The sequence below is a fragment of the Equus caballus genome, chromosome 5 (assembly GCF_041296265.1).
Source record: "Equus caballus isolate H_3958 breed thoroughbred chromosome 5, TB-T2T, whole genome shotgun sequence".
Lineage (NCBI taxonomy): Eukaryota > Metazoa > Chordata > Mammalia > Perissodactyla > Equidae > Equus > Equus caballus.
The window spans coordinates 80,336,327-80,352,990 of NC_091688.1; the positions used below are offsets into that span (position 1 = coordinate 80,336,327).

At 41.9% G+C, this 16,664-nt stretch overlaps 1 protein-coding gene across 1 annotated transcript; it reads left to right on the forward strand.

Moving 5' to 3' along the window:
• The first annotated feature begins 2,386 nt into the window (after nucleotides 1–2,386).
• On the forward strand, nucleotides 2,387–16,046 carry LOC102147555 (guanylate-binding protein 3). The gene is made up of 6 exons (XM_005610438.4): nucleotides 2,387–3,177; nucleotides 9,845–10,068; nucleotides 11,080–11,164; nucleotides 11,520–11,698; nucleotides 12,679–12,858; nucleotides 15,726–16,046. Exons 2-5 carry the CDS (start codon nucleotides 9,976–9,978, stop codon nucleotides 12,850–12,852), a joined length of 531 nt encoding a protein of 176 aa, XP_005610495.2. The 5' UTR covers nucleotides 2,387–3,177; nucleotides 9,845–9,975; the 3' UTR covers nucleotides 12,853–12,858; nucleotides 15,726–16,046.
• The last annotated feature ends 618 nt before the right edge of the window (nucleotides 16,047–16,664 follow it).

Genomic DNA, 16,664 nt, shown 5'->3' on the forward strand with positions numbered 1-16,664 from the left:
GTCCGTGCCCAGGATTCGAACCAACGAAACTCTGGGCCGCCTGCAGCGGAGCGCGCAAACTTTAACCACTCGGCCACGGGGCCAGCCCCCAAAAACATGACTTTTTAAATATTAAAACTTGCAGCAGACTACTTAAAAAGTGTCAGAGGACAACTAAACCACTGTCCCTGAGAGTGCCTGTGCATAGGGTTTATAGATACTTCCTTCCTCCTCTGTCGCCACCTATGTTTCACTGACTAGAAAATTTAATGGCATGTGCAGCTGCTGCTTCGCTGCAAACTCCACCAAAGACCCAGAGCCCTCAACTGTGTGACACAACTGAAGCTGCATGCCTCTGTCTTTCTGTTACGCCTACCACAGCATGGCTTGATGAGTGGTGCCATGTCCTCGCCCAGGATCCGAACGATTCGGCCCCAGGCTGCTGAAGCTAAATGCGTGCACTTAACTGCTGCGCCACCGGGCCGGCCCTGCAAATGTTTATTATTTGAACATCTCACCCCAAAATTCTTCATAGAAAGGGAAATGTGCATGTTTGTAAAAATTTATTGACATGATAATTAGAGCAGAGCGGGAGAATAAGGACATAAGTCTCAGCAGAAACCTAAGCAATGAAAAATGACTTCAAAATTACTTTGTTGGAGTAATTGTGTTTGTTCCAAAAGTATGGTAGTGGGTAGAGGAAAGCAGACAGAATAGAGGAGAGGAGAGAGTGGAGCCATCAATAGCATGGTCTCAGCTGGCCCTGGAAAATCACCGAAATATCACCCAAGTATCACTGTATACTTGGAATCAGTTCAAGGAACCGGTCCTTGAACTGCTTTGCCATTTGGGAGGACATGCAGTTTGAGGAGCGATGTCTGAGTTAGACAAATGAGGTTTTGGTGTAATAGGTGTTCTTATTAGAGTGAATCAGTCCGTCACGTGAAAGAGAGCTCTGAAAGTGAATGTCAGGAAAAGGAATGGAGGTCCTTTCCTGATATTCTTGGACTGACATATTCGTTATGAAGTCTCATGGGTTATTAAGCACTCATGGGTCTTCTGCATGCTAATTTCTTGCGTGAGTTTGAAACTGAGATGTTCTCTAGATGATGACCCGGAGATGATGTGCTATCAAAACTAGAAATAGTCTCAGAAAAACTGAAAACTTGTAAGCTATCTAAGGTGTTTCAAGTGGGAGGTATAAATACTGTATTCTCTAAGTGGATATTCAAAAATACGCACAAACACACAGGTCTCCAAAGAGAAAAATGAAGAAGTGAAAAAAGAAGGTTAAAACCAGATACATACATAAATGACAGTATTCTTTTCTACCACAAAAATAACAACAGAAAATATCCAAAGAAACAAAAACAGATGCTTCATTTCATGAGTCATTGAAACCACAGTATATTATCAATACACATCTTCCAAATGAAGAAAAGGCAGAGAATAATGTGGTTTGACGAGCTGGTGCAATACCTGGATTGCTCCCCAACCCTGCTGGTGCAAATTGCACTCACAGTACCCTCAGAAAGATTGCTGCCTAGAGACTCAGAGTGGCTCAATAACACATCCTTGGACTTTGTTCTCATTCCTTGTTTCACTCTTCGCTAAATATTATCCCGGCTGAGAGTGAGGTCTTGCACATGCAGAAAAAAAATCCTTGTAGAGTTATAAAACACATGAGTTGTGAATGCCTTCTAAAACCACTCTCAAATTCATCAAGAAAGGATGTTTACTGGCCCAAGCTGTTTCAGCATAAGCTCTGACCTGCTTTTGCCTGATCGATAACCTCTGATGACTCAAGAGTGACCTCTAGGAAGTCAATCTCAAAAACTAAAAGAATAAACATTTAAAAGTATAAGTGAGCAGAGACATCAGCAGCCACACATAGAAAGGTCCTGAGACTGTACAGAACTAGTCCAGGAAGGTCACTAACGAACAAAGAAACTGCAAAACCCACAGCAGTCCCTGGAGGCAGGCGATCCTACCCACTGTTACAACATTACTTTATTTCTAGTGCCCTGTGTTCCTGAACAGATCCTGAGACATGGAAAGAAACAGGAAAATTGACCTAATCATAGGAAAAGAAGTTAATAGAAACTCTCATGGAGCCCAGGTGGTGAACTTAGCAGACAAAGACTTCGAGACAGTTATTATTAGTATTTCTAAGAACTGAAGGTAAGCATGTTTACAGACTCTACGTATGATGAAAATGACTCATGATCTACAGAATACTAAGATGGTAGAAGTGATCAGAAAAAAACAAATAGAGGAGGCCAGCCCAGTGGCGCAGTGGTTAAGTTTGCGTGCTCTGCTTGGGCTGCCTGGAGTTTACCAGTTCAGATCCAGGGTGTGGACCTACGCATTGTTTGGCAAGCCATGCTGTGGCAGGCATCCCACATCTAAAGTAGAGGAAGATGGGCGTGGATGTTAGCTAAGGGCTAATCTTGCTCAAAAAAAGAAAAGAAAAGGAAAGAAAAGAAAAGAAATTCCAGGCTGGAAGAGTATAAGAACCAGAATAAGAAATATAGTAGATAGTGTAGATCTCAACAACACATTCGAGCCAGTAAAGGAAAGATCTGTGAACTTGAAGACAAATCAGCAGAGATAATCCAACTTAAATAAAAAAGAATTATCAACAGCAGATAGAGCTCCACAGAGCTGCGAGGCACCATCAGGTGTGTCAATGTATATAGAGGTCACATGGGTATATGAAAGAGAAACTGGAAGAAAAGATAGATGAAAAAATAATGACAAAAAGCTTCCATAATTTGATGAAAAACATTAACCTACTCATTCAATAAGCTCCACGAATTCCAAGAAGTATAATACAACAAAATGGGCACCTACATTAATCATGGTCCATTTGTGGAGAGGCAAGATGGGTATAAATAGAGCAAGCTACTTAGGGCGATGTTTCCTGAGGCCTAACTGCAGGGTGACTGGAATCCTCCCGCCTCCCTCTCTCCCCTGCTTTCTCAGGCTTTAGTGGCTTGAGTCTGGCCCGCCTTTTCTAAATAGCTAAAGATACCTTGACTTACTTTCACTTTCAGGTTCAGTTTTATGCTCCAGTTCCTTTCTCGGAATGGTGAACACCTTCATTTTATTTCCGGCTTCTATAAATTAGAAGAAGAGCAGGCAGAGGAAACAGAGCAAGGCTGAGTTCTTGAACAGATCAGCAGTGCTGTGGAGCAGGTATGTTCATTTACAAACTTTCTTTTACATGCACGTTAGGTTTGGGCTTAAAACCCTTGATTTCTGAGGTAAAAGTGGGATGAGAAGAGGAATTGGGAGTAAGGCCACTGTGAGGGCAGCAGCAAGTGGAGAGGAAAGAAAGCTGATGGAGAGGTTAGGGTCTCCTCCTGGCTCTTTACAAGGGCCAGGAGGCATTTTTCTCTGTGACCTCAGCTTTCCTCATAGTACCATGCAGGAGGATCGTCTAATCAATAATTCTCAACTCTGGCTGCATCCTGAGATGCAGAGATCCTACAGTCCTGAGATTTTAGGAAGTACTGATGATTGCCTCTCTTTCTCTCATCTGATTTAATGATTTGGAAGGGTGGTGGGGGCATCAGTATTGGTTTAAAGACTTCCCAGGTGATTCTAATACGTGGCCCAGTTTGAGAACCCTGGATGGAAGACTACCTCCCAAAGTTCTCGCATCTACAAAGGCCTCTGTGACTCGACTCAGGGAGGTTAATATGCACCGATTTGTTTAACCAAATCCCGTGGACACCTATGACAACATGGTGAAATGTGGCTAAAGGTAAATTCTGAGATCTCAACAAAATGTTCAGAAGTGCTTCTCTCTTCGGATTCAAACTGATTTTCAAAAGGGGAGGCTCAGATCTCTTGAAAGAACCTCCCTGATCAAATGACACCCCTTCACAGAAACGGTTGTTTGCGGATACAGAGAACAAATGGACTTCCTCTAGTTGACAGACTGTTATCACCAGAAATGATAGTTTCTTATTTATCTATTAGTCACACTTACTTAGAGATCACCAGAGTGAGGGCTTTTAAAATCCCCGTCTAGGAAGGATTTCAGTACCTCTATGTTAACCTTTAACAGTTCAAAATGAGTCTATCGTCAAAATTGAGTCTTTGCATAGCCGGGTTTCTTGTACGAATGTGAGACTCACCAGCGACTCTTGTGAGAGTCACACAGAGATTCTTGGGTGTGGGAATCTGGGGGGTTAACACCCACTCCAGGTGATTCTCATGAACATCCAATTTTAAAAACCACTTCTGAACAGGGGAGAACACTGCTTTGTTGATTGAAATTAAGCTCATGGCTTATTCACAGCTGAGACACCACAGGTCTCATTTTCAAAAGTGGCATTTGCAGTACAAGTCATATCTTCTAACAGTGCCCCGAATCTTCTCTCTGAAGAAGAGGCTACAAGTGCAGAGATTGTAACGTGGCTTTGAGGGGCTCCTTCTCCTCATTCCCCAAAGTCTGAAGAATCCGACAGTGGGTGGTTGAACAGGGGCAAAGCATCTCAGCCGATTATTGTTTTGTTCTGATGAAAAGCTAATTTATATACTCGTGTCTCTGTAACATAGTTCTTGCAGAACGCAATGAAATAAACTGTCCAATGGGCCGATTGGTCATTGTGTTATTGTAGATTAATCTTGATCTAATTCAGGAAACATTTATTGAAAGCTTGTTTTGTACAGGACACTGTGCTAAGACGAGAGCTTGCAACACCTCATTTAAAATTCCAAATAACCCTTCAGGTAGAAGCAATTATTTTAAGCTTAATAATTACTGAAAAGGTGACGTAGGTCAAATCTTTGCTAAGGTCACATGAGCAGTCAACCGTACACCTGGAAAATTTTCAATGCAAAAGATACATCTTAAATGTGCAAGATTTAAAACCTAACTTTGGAAACATTTCAACTTAATGTTGTTTATATATTCTTGCAGGAAAAATATAGAGATTTCCCAGAGAACCATTTAAATAAAATAGCCAAGTAGTTGCCTGGATGCCTGTAAAATAATTGTGATGTTAATCTTAATTATATGAAAACAAATTTTGTTTTGAAAAAACGGTTCTGAATTACAGAAAAGATATAAGGTTATAATGACATCCTATATAACTTTAACTGAGATTCACCCTGTGGCAACATTTTGTGACACTTGCATTCTCTGTTTTTGAACAGATGTATACTTTCTTCTATTTACTTCCTTATTCTGATTATTATTTGGCAAGTAAGTAGCAGAGACCATGACCCTTCACCACAAAATACTTCAGCACATATCTCCTGAGATCCTATTCTGCCTTATTGGAAAGGAGCTGCCTTCTTTGGCTCTCCCTCCTTCCCAGCTCCTTTCTCCGGCTCTGGGTCCTATTCTATCACTCAAGTAAACCTGTGCTCAGTCAGGTCATCCTTGGCCTCCTTGCTGACAATTGCTGTGAATTCTCTGGGTATTTAATATCAGTGATCTCTTCTCTCTTCTGGATGCTCAGCTCTGTCTTCCACGCCTCTGAAACCTTATGCTCCCCCAGGACCATCACCCCTTAGATTTCCCCAAGGCTTTTCTTCTTTTGTCTTCTTAAGCTGAATTAAGTCATCTCAACACACGATTCAGTTACCCATATCACTCACATAGACCTCTTTCCTCAGGATGATTTCCATTTAACGAATGTTGACTGAGTGCATTCTGTGAGCCCAGCCTGGGGTCTAAGCAGAGAACAAGATAGACATGGCACTTGTACCCCTAATCTTAGACTTTAGTGGAGATAATAACAAGTGTGATAAACCATAAACTGTAATCCACGTTAGATTGTCTGTCATCTTCCTAATTTGAGATGGTTACTACAAAACATTGGTAACTGTCCCCTAATGTCCATTCTACCCTTCTCCTATACTCATAGTGCCCCTACTTGTTTGCCATGCACAGGGTTTCCCAGAATAACGATGGCAATTCCAACCTCTCTTGTGGTTGTGTACGATAATGTGAATAATTTAAGAAGGAACTTGTTTTATGCAGATGCGATAGTTCTGAAAAGAGAGGCCTATCTTTCTCCCCTTCCCCACTCTCTGGTTAGAATACAAATATGATGGCACATCATCTCACATCCTGGGCTGCCCCTTATAGACGGCTGAGCATATGGCAGAAAGGTTCTGAGCCTTCAATCCTTTAAGAAACGAAACCACCATACCATCCCTGGACCACTAACCTTGAAATTTATGAGAGAGAGGATTAAATGTAAATCATTTATGAGCCATTTTTTTCTGTTTGTCACAGCTAAGCCTAATCCTAACTGATGCAGTTACCTTAGTATCTCCTTGAGGGCAGAGACTACAGCTCATTTAACTTTTTATCCGAGGACACAAGTGTTACCAGCTACAAACACAGGTTCTTTTACCCATCACACGAGAGAGAGACCAAAATGGAAACAGGAATGCCAGGCTTATGGCAAGGAAAGAGTTTTATCTGAAGGCAGCCAGACAAGGAGATGGGACTTACTTAGAACTCAGTTCCACCTCCTCAAAGGAGAAGAGGTAGGGGGTCTTATTTGAGTTTTCAGGTGTGTGGGGGGAGGCTGTGGCCTTGCAGGTCAGTGCTTTCCCACCAGCCTGCGTTTGGCCTCGTGAGGCTGCTTTCAGGCAGGAGGATGGTGAGATAAGGGAATCCGCAGGGGAGTATCCTTGGTCGTCTGCCTCTATGGTGGATGGTGGATTCTGGTGTCAGGAAACTGAGGAGATGGGGTCTGGGAAGCTTCAGCTTCTTGATATTCTCTGGATATCAGGTTCCCTGTAAGAAAACTTCAAAGGACCTGTAACTAGCCAAAACATTAGCGTGAGGCCACCTGGGCTCTAACAATTTGTAACTTCTATTTGCCTTGTGAAGTTCAGGGATACAAAGGTTTAAAAAAACGATCTTTACATATGAATGTAACTTAGAGAAGCAGGAGGAGGGGATGAGTGCTTTTGGTTTCAGCCCCATATATGCTGGGTTCAATGTAGGGGAACTGATATCAGGGCTGGGATCACAAGCACAGTTTGTGGTGCATAGTAGGTGCTCAAGAGATGTGTTGGAATAAGCAAAAGGCCATAATAAATAGGACTGGATAACAAGCAATGAAATAAGGAGAAGGATATGTCTCATAAACCTGAGGTGAACTGGAGCCCCTGGGGAAGCACTAGCTGTGCTAGGAGACAGCCAGGTCTGCAAAACGCTGAGCGTCTGTGGGGTGAGGGCTGGAGTCTGAAGAAAAAGGAGGGGCCCATCAGGTCGTAGTAATATATTAGAAGAAATATTTTTGGGATAGGAGAGTCCGTAGAAATGCCCTGGAAGTTACTGATCAAGGAGTATGGGGTAATCCTTGTTTTGGGGAAAGATTATTTTGCCTTGTAATTGCGTGCAAAGCATAGAACACTAACGCAGACCTTCCAGATTTGAAATCCAGGGTCTACCACTTATTCACTATGTGCTTTGGGCAAATCCCTTGGACTTTCTGAGCCCCATTGATCTCATTTGCAAAGCGGGTACAATAAGCCTACTTTGCAGGGTCTCGTAAGTATCACTGAGGACAGGGATGGAAGCACACACAGGGGAGCTAGCAAATTTTGTACTCTTGATGCATACTTGAATATTATTATTTTATGGAAGTAAAACATTGGGACTGGTGATACCCTGTATCTCATCCCTAGCTTCATCAAATATTGGGGGAATAATGAAGGCAGCAGCCTGAAGACGGCCAACACTAGCCTGCATTTCGTGCCACAGAAAAGTACAGAAGTGGTGACATATGCGTGCTTTGGATAAGTCTGAGGCCAGAGAATGATTTTGCGATCCTATTCTACTGTGAGACTCTTCTGGGTTTGCAAGTTATCACTGCGTCCAAGGAGACATCCTGTATGATAAGTGCTCTTCTCAGTGAGCACCCAAAGCATAGATAAACATATCTATATTTATATTTACATTTACATATTTATTCATATATATAAAGCTTGCCTCACTTGGTGACCTCTTATCTATTTTATTATTTTTATTTATTTTTAAATTTATTTTTCTTGAGATATAATTGACTTCTAACATTGTGTAAGTTTAAGGCATAAAACGTGCTGATTTGATACATTTTTATGTTGCAATATGATTACCACCACAGCATTAGCTAACATCTCCATCATGTCATGTGATTATCATTATTTGGTGGTGGTGACATTAAGATTTGCTCTCTTAGCAACTTTAAGTTTATAATACAGTATTGTTGTCTATCATCACTTTACTGTGCATTAGATCTCCGGGACTTATTTACCTACCAGTTACAAGTTTGTAACCTTGCACCACATACCCTAACTCCCCCACCCCCAGCTTCTGGTAACCACCATTCTACTCTGTGTTTTATGAGTTCAGCTTTTTTTAGATTCCACATATAAGTGATGTCATACAGTATTTTTCTGACTTATCTCAATTAGCATAATGCCCTCAAGGTACAGGAATGCTGTGGCAAATGGCAGCGTTTCCTTCTTTCTCATGGCTGAATAAGATTCCATCGTATGTGTGCACCACATCTTCTTTGTGCTTTCATCCACTGACAGACACTTAGGTTGTTTCCACATCTTGGCTGTTGTGAATAACGCTGCAATGACATGGGATTGCATCTCTCTCCTCAGTATCCTATTTTCATTTTCTTTGGACATATCCAGAGGTGGAATTGCTTGATCATATTGTTTCTCTATTTTCAGTTTTGTGAGGAAGCTCCATAGCGTTTTCCACAGTGGCAGAATGTATTTACATTCCCCCCAAAAGTGCACAAGGCTTCCTTTGTCCCCACCTCTTCACCAACACTTATCTCTTGTCTTCTTGATAACAGCCACCTCAATAGGTGTCAGGTGATATCACATTGTGGTTTGGATTGACATCTCTCGGATGATTAGTGACGTTGAGCATCTTTTCATGTACCTGTTGGCAATTTGGATATCTTACTGGGAAAAACGGCCATTGTACAGAGTTCATTGACCTCCCCGCCTTCCAAGGACACTGGGCCTGGGCCCTGCACAAAGGAATGTGTCTGGGCTTGGGGTCAAAGATGGCCACTTCGGCCCTGACTCTAAGGCACAAGTTACAAAGAATATGTCCTGTGTCATGTTCCTTGTCTGGGCTGGCCACCCCGACAGGCACCTGACAGGACTTTAGAAACATCCCATCCGAGGGAACAAAAAAGATAGAAGCACCCCATCCGTGGGAACAAGAAGAAATAACTCAAAGTATCCAAATGTCTGAAACCCTGAGTCAGAACCTAGAGAAACCTTAGGATAAAAGGGAGTCACAGGCATAGAACAATTGGAAGTCTCGCTGAGGAAAGGACCCTTCGCCTCAGACCCGGACAATCGGCCCTGCCACCCGCCGTATAAACTCTTGTAGATGTTGAAAGTACCGATTTGTTGTTCCCCTTTATCCCTGCTCCTCGTTCTGTGTCCCTTCATCAATAAACTTTGATTGCTTCAACAACCGAGTGGCCTTGGCGGTACCTGTCATTCCTTGGCCTCTGCAGCTGCGGCAACAGCCATTTAGTCCCTCAGCCCATTTTTTAATTGGATTGATTGTTTTTTGGGTTATTGAGTTGTATGATTGCCTATGTTATTTTTATTATGCTTTGCTGGGAAATTCTTTTTCCAGAATATACCAGAGCATGTCAGCTGAAGGAAGATACTTAACTTTTTTAAGTGTAGTGACCTGGAGAACCGCAGAAGAAAGAATGACTAGGAAGGAAATCACTAATTTAGTAGGAGGCGATGGGATTTACAAAGTTTCATCCTGCATAAGGTTTCTTAAAAATCATTTTCTAATTGTAGTTTCTAATTTTGAATCTCATTGATCCCCTAAATGTTCTGTTTCATTAAGGGCTGGAGATTCTGGTGGTGACCTTGGTGGATGCCTTCAACAGTGGTGTAAGTCCTTGTTTGGAGGATGTGGTGACACCTCTGTCCTAGCCTGAGAATTCAACAGCTCTGCTGAGAGAAGTTCCCACAAAAATGGTCCAAATTCAGCCAATCATGGGCCACGAGAAAGGCTTCATGGAGCACTCCATCCAATTTGACAAGCCGGTGTTAAGGAATATGTACATGGTAATTTGTCTTAATACTTGATTCTTCGTGTTAAGTCTTTGATGTAGAGGCCGCCTTATTGGCCATAGATTCTTTACTATTCATAGTAGAAGGATCCTAATTCTTCTGAGTAAGAGAGTTCCAAATGACTGTATTACACTATTTTATCTTCCTTTCCTCGAAACTCAGGCACTTTATCTGGAAATCCGGCTAACCTCTGAAGCAAAGTCAGAACAGACACTCCGATGTCCTCCTTGACTGAATACTCGCAAAGTCTCCCTATGTGCTTGGAACACAAGTTATTCTGAGCTTTTTCTGTGCACTCTCTCTCGTTCGTAGCAACTCAAGTTTCTCTGGGAAGCTTCTCTTTATTTCGCTCTTGGTCGTATTACTGTTAATGATACCCTGTGGATAGAATCACAGGACACTACAGCTGCAAATTTATAATATAACCCAAAACTTCACAAGGAAGGCCCAGGGAGTTAAGAAACTTATCAACAGTCTTAAATAGAGTATTTTTTCTCTGAGGGGTTAGTAATTCAAGTTTCTTTTAACACTGTTATTGAGATGTAGTTCACACACCATAAATTTCATGCATTTAAAATGTACCAGTGATACAAATGTACAAATGGAAAGATACAATGGTTTCCCATGGGAAAGGTGATCTAGGAAATCTTCCCGGCAGAGGAGTGAGAGGTAATTTGGAATGATTGGAACACATTATCCAGGGTGGTATGTTACAGGAGGAGCAGCCAGCAGAAAAACAGCACGTGAAAAATATGAAAGCGCCTAAGATTAAGTGTTTGTAAAATTACACGCTCTTCTGACTGGTGGCACAGAGCATGGGTGGTGGGAACAGCACTGGCAGAGGAGGCTGGAAGGGGAGGGAGGTAGGCAGGAGCTTGAAAACTTTACTCGTAGGCAGTGGGAAGCAACCAGGGAATGTTAATCAGGATGGATCTTTTTTCAGAATGTTTCAATGGAAGTTCAGGTTTGATCTGCCTGATGTGTTTTGCCTCCTGTGTCCTCCAGGACTTATTGAAGATGAAGGAGGAAGCAGAGGCGTGCCTCCTGAGGAAAGACAACCTCCCCAGTTATGCCGAAGAGCAGTTAGCAGGTATAGGGAGGGCTCAGCTCACAGTGGGGTGGGTAGGTTCCTGCAATGCCCTCTGAGAGCTCTTGACAGGAAGACCTTCCGGAAGCAAGGAGCTTCCTCTCTTTGTGTGAACACACTCTGCTCTGTCTGAAAGGAAGGCAAGTTGTGGTTGTGCATCCAGCACAGGCAGCCAGGGCCTTTCCTCTCACATTCTCAGACCTGCTGTTGATGGGTGGTCACCAGGTGACTTCAGACATTTGCATCTGCCTTTTCAAGAGAGTTTGACCTCTGAAAAAGTGGAGGGTTGGGGGATGCGGGTTGGAGCTCTCAGGCCTGACTGTTGTTCTCTTTGCTGTCTAAAATCTTCCTGGAGCAGAAGAGCGGGCCAAAAGAGAGGAAGCTGAGAGGGAAAAGGAGCTTCTTGAGCAAAAGTGTAAAGAGCTGCAGCAAAAATTGGACAATCAAGAAAGAGTCCTCAAGCAACTCCAAGCTGAAATGGAAGAGAAGATGAGAAATGAACTGAGAGAGCGGGATGAGAAGATTCAGAAGCTTGAGGTAAGCCTGGCCAGGGTCTGGGCAGTGACTGGGGAACAAAGCTCTGGAACCTCAGGAAGGGATGGGTGAAAATTAAAGCAAAGTCATAGGGAGAAGTACCATTGTCATTTACTGCATTTGAGTCACTCGGAGCCCTGAGTGTTTAATGGTGGATGTCAAAGCACCTGAGTTCTGTTCACACTGCATTTCTGGAGAGTCCAGGAAGACCGTGGTACCTCCACACAATTATAGAGTATAGCTAACCTTCCCAGGCCGTGTGCTGCTGCTGTTTGGAGAGACGATCTCCTGGAGCCACTGTTAAATGGGGTTCCCAGGTTTAGCAAGTAAATGTTCTAAGCAGGTGTATCTAATATAAGTAGCTACTGGGTCACTTTACCAAGATTATGGCCAATTATCAGGAACCCTACTACCACCCAAAGACCCTAAGGTAGATCCTAGTTGACCTAAAACTATCAGATAGGCACAGACTTAGAAATGCAGGGGACGTCATGACAGCTCCTAACCTGGCTGCAGTTGTCCCAGGAGAGGGTAGCCTGCCTGAGTCAGCACACAGCCAAGGGGGAATTCTCTCTCCTCCTACCTGGAAGTGTTTATATCAGATTTATAGACAGCTTAGGAGTTCCCATTATTTCTAAGATGTGGGTGAGGCTTCATGCCATTCAGACAGAAGGCTCTCTCCCAAACAGCATAATTTTGGTTAGAATATCTTACAACAATTGTCCTCATCGCCTGGTTAGCACCCTGGCAAGACCCTGGTGATGGGTAAATGTGACTAAGGTTGTACTACGCTTCCTCTCACTTCCCCAGCCTAAACCAGGATATATTCCTGCCGTGAACAATATCTCCTCAAGATCTAATGAGACAGAAGACTTTTAGAAGGAAAATACAGACAATTTTATAAATCGTTAATATAAACCACATTCTTGAAAGATTGGGATTTTTAAAAGTTTACCTTTTCCTAACATACCACACTTTTTTAGGCCCAAATGAAAACCCTGCTGGAAGAGAAGGAAAATACTAAAAACGACTGCACTTCAAAGAAGAAGAAAAATAAGGATAAGGAAAATCCTTCAAAGCCTTCATTGTGGTTTCTAATTTTGGAGGCCATAAATCGTTTCTTGATACTAATTACCAAGTACCTCTGTTCAGAGTAGTTTCAGGTAACTTTTACAAGTTTTCATAACAGCATCTGGCTTATTTTTATGTGTATACACTTTTTCTGTTTTTCAGCAAAATTTTAAGATAAAAACATAAAAGTACCTACTATAGGGCATCAATGCCTGGCAAACAGAAGGTAGAGTAAATGTGATGGGACAGGTAATATAATGGAAGCAGAAACAACTGATTAGAAGAACAGAGAAGGTCAAATTTGAAATATTCTGAAAATAAACTTGGAATATACCTATCAAGAAATGCTTCTGGGGCCAGCCCCAGTGGCCTGGTGATTAAGTTCAGTGCACTCTGCTTCAGCAGCCTGTGTTCAGGCTCCTGGGTACGGACCTACACCACTCATCTGTTAGTGGCCATGCTCACATACAAAAAGAGGAAGATTGGCAGCAGATGTTCGCTCAGGGTGAATCTTCCTCAGGAAAAAAGAAAATTCTTCTGTAAGTTACATAGGAACAACCATACAAGTGGATATATATGCTGTGTCTTGAGTAGGAAGGGCCAATTCCATATGTAAATCAATTCTTTCTGTTCACCTGTGAGTTTTATGTGTTCTGAGTGAAAATTTCAAAGAGGCTGATTGTAAAATTTAAACGGAGTTGATCAAAACGAATTAAAAAGCCAAGACAATGCCAAAGCGTTACAATGAAATTTATAGAACCTCCATGATTAGAGCAGTGAGTCACTGAGGCACAATACAAAGGCATAGCCACAAAACACAGTAGATAGTCTAAAAATAGAACCAATACCACACAGGAATTAAGTGTATGCGAAAAGTGTTATTTCAGCTCAGTGGGAAATATGAACTGCGTGATACCTGTGGTCAAACAACTGGACATCTGTATAGACTACAAGGGTGATTAGATCCATTATGAGCCTTGCACAATGTAAATTTCAGGTTGACCTTAGACTGAAACATCAAAAAACTCCATGGAAACAGAAACTGTCAGATAATTATCAAATTACCTTGGAACATCCAATTTGTTTTCAAACGATATGAAACCCAAAGACGTAAAAATACAGACAAAACTACACAAAAATAAATTTGTTGTGGTAAAAAAGCATGAAGAAATTCAAAAGTAAAAAATGTTCTGGAAAAGACAACCAAATTTATGTCAGAGAAAAGCGCTAATTTATGCAAGTTATGTGTCATGAAGAGCCACAAATCAATAAAAATGGACCAACTTTAGACAGCTTGTAGAAAAGTAAGTTATTCAGATCACTCAAAGTAAGAGAAATGAAACAGTGTTTCACCTCACATGCTATCGAATTGTCTTCCTAACGTTTTTGAAAACATGTACTTTTAAGGGTGTACAAGTTTAAAATGTCTATTGAAAATTGTATCTAATACTAATTCAGTTTTAATCTGTGTTAACTTTGGCCCAACAGGTTAAGTTTTAGGACACACGTACTCTCTAACACACAGAGTCACAGAATGATGTATATGTAAGGTGACCACTGCAACATTGGCTATAATTTTAAAGATTGAAAACTACTTATATGTCCATCTATGTGATATTGGTAATGTAAATTTTAGCACACTCATATAATGAAATATTATGTAGCCAGCAAATTGAGAGATGGAGCTCTATTTGTAATGATACAGAACAATTTAGCAGCTATATTGTAAGGTGGAAAAGCTGGGGTGCAAACCCATAGGGATAGTAGACTATTTCTGCAAAAGAATGCAATCCTTATATTCACGTGTGTATACCCTTAGATGACCTCTGGAGTCATGCATGAGAAACTAGTGATCTTGGTTGCTTCTGCAGGAAACTAGTTTGCTGAGATCAGGAATGAGAGAAATACTTTATTTTGCATAAACTTTTGTGTTTTTGGAGATTTTATAGTGAAGAGGTAATACCAGTTCAGAAGTACAAGAAAGAAAACACAATGACCACGATGATGGTGTTGAGGGTGATGATGATGATGATGGTGGTGGTGGTGGTGATAGGGAATTTTGCATTCCAGGGAAAGCATTAGCCAAGGTGGGCGATCAGAATTGGCCATCCTAAAATGTGTCTCTTGGTTAGGACAAGAGAGTCGGAAAGAAACGTTGACCTTCCCCTTAACTGCCTACAACGATTTCAGATGGGAAGCCTGTCTCCCGGACAGGCCATTGCTATAGATAACTCTGGGTATTGGTAGACTGCGAGGGTCCTCGCCAAGCCCATTCTTATCTACCAAACACTTGCTTTTCCATTTCCATATGAATTGCCTTCCTCCCCTTTGAAGTCCCAAACCACTACCCCCAGCATCCTCCTTTGCCTTTAGCTGAAGATGGTATTTAAGGTGAAGTCCCAAACCACTACCCCCAACATCCTCCTTTGCCTTTAGCTGAAGATGGTATTTAAGGTGAAACCACCATTCTGGTGAGTTACTCAGCTTTCCTGGGTTTCTGCCACACATGCATGTTAGAAAGCTTTGTTTGCTTTTGTTGTGTTGCTCCGTCTCATGTCGATTTAATTCTTGGACCAGCCAGAAGGACCTCGGGGGCAGAGGAATTGTCTTCCTCCCCTACACCAGCTCAAAAGAGAGATCTAATAGCGAGGTCTAGATACTGCAAAAAACAAAGTTTATATCTGAATCTTGTTTGTATTATGAAGTTGATTTCTACTTCCTTAAATTCTCTGAAAAATAAGGTATAAAGGATCATGTGACTCTGAAATCCCAGCTAGTGGGTCTTTTGGTTTCCAACTGCAAATTAGCATTGTAAGGTCTTGGACGTGTACTGTGCCTGCAGTGTATTTTTGGTGTTTTTGGAATTCCCTTTCTGCTGACTGATGTTTACAGGCTAAGCTTTTGTTATCAGGAACTCTTGCCAGTTGCACAATCTTGACATGTTACCTCTTTCTTCTAGGCATCTGTACACTGTATTCAGACTTCTTCATGACACACCTCTGGATCCTCCCCTTTATTTTGCTGACTGGTCTCTCCTTGAAGTTTTTGAATTTGTGAATCCCCTAAACTGGAAGGGGTGGCCCTCCTTTGTGCCCCCATTGTCCTTACCACATGATTTTGAGAATTGAAATTGCCAATTTCTGTCTGTATCCCTGATGACGTGTGCTACCAGGGCCGGATTTATCTGCATCACTGTAATCTCACTTCTTTAATCTATGTTCAGCACCTAATCTGTAACTAGAAAATATCGGTTGAATGAATAAATTAACTTTATCTCCAAGTTCTCCACTTTTCTATATCCTCATTATGACAGATGCTTCAAAGGACTCTCAAAACAAAGGGTGTAGTTTTAAGATCCTGATACAAAGAGGGCAGAATGAATTAGGACTGCAATTCGTAGAAAATGCAAGGACATGCATGCTGAGACTTGCCACAATGTTCATTGGGTGTCCGCAGAGAAGGGATTGTCTCACCATGTATTCAGTTTGAGTCTCGTATGACAATCACTCATGAATGATGATGTCACTCACTTTTGACTCATGGGTCAATTGTGAGGTCAAATTTTAAAGGAAAAGATCTTTATCATGCAACCCTCTCATGCCCATCATGGTCCTCCAGTCAGAGGAGAATCTTCTCCTGAGGTAAAATTATACTTTTTATTCAAATTTCAATTTCTTCCTGAAATAATGTTGAGGGCATCATTTGTCCAGTGATTATAGCAGCCTTTCTCTATTCCCTTATTGAGAGGGCCAAGAAGTCTCAGTTCTGCTGCTTGAGAAGACTGTGAGGTCCGGAGTCAGCCACATCCTAGGTGTCCCCAAGCAACAGCTATTGACATAAGAGCTCATGCAGCCAGAACTCCCCCATCAGTGACATGTAGAGGACTGCACCCCCACTG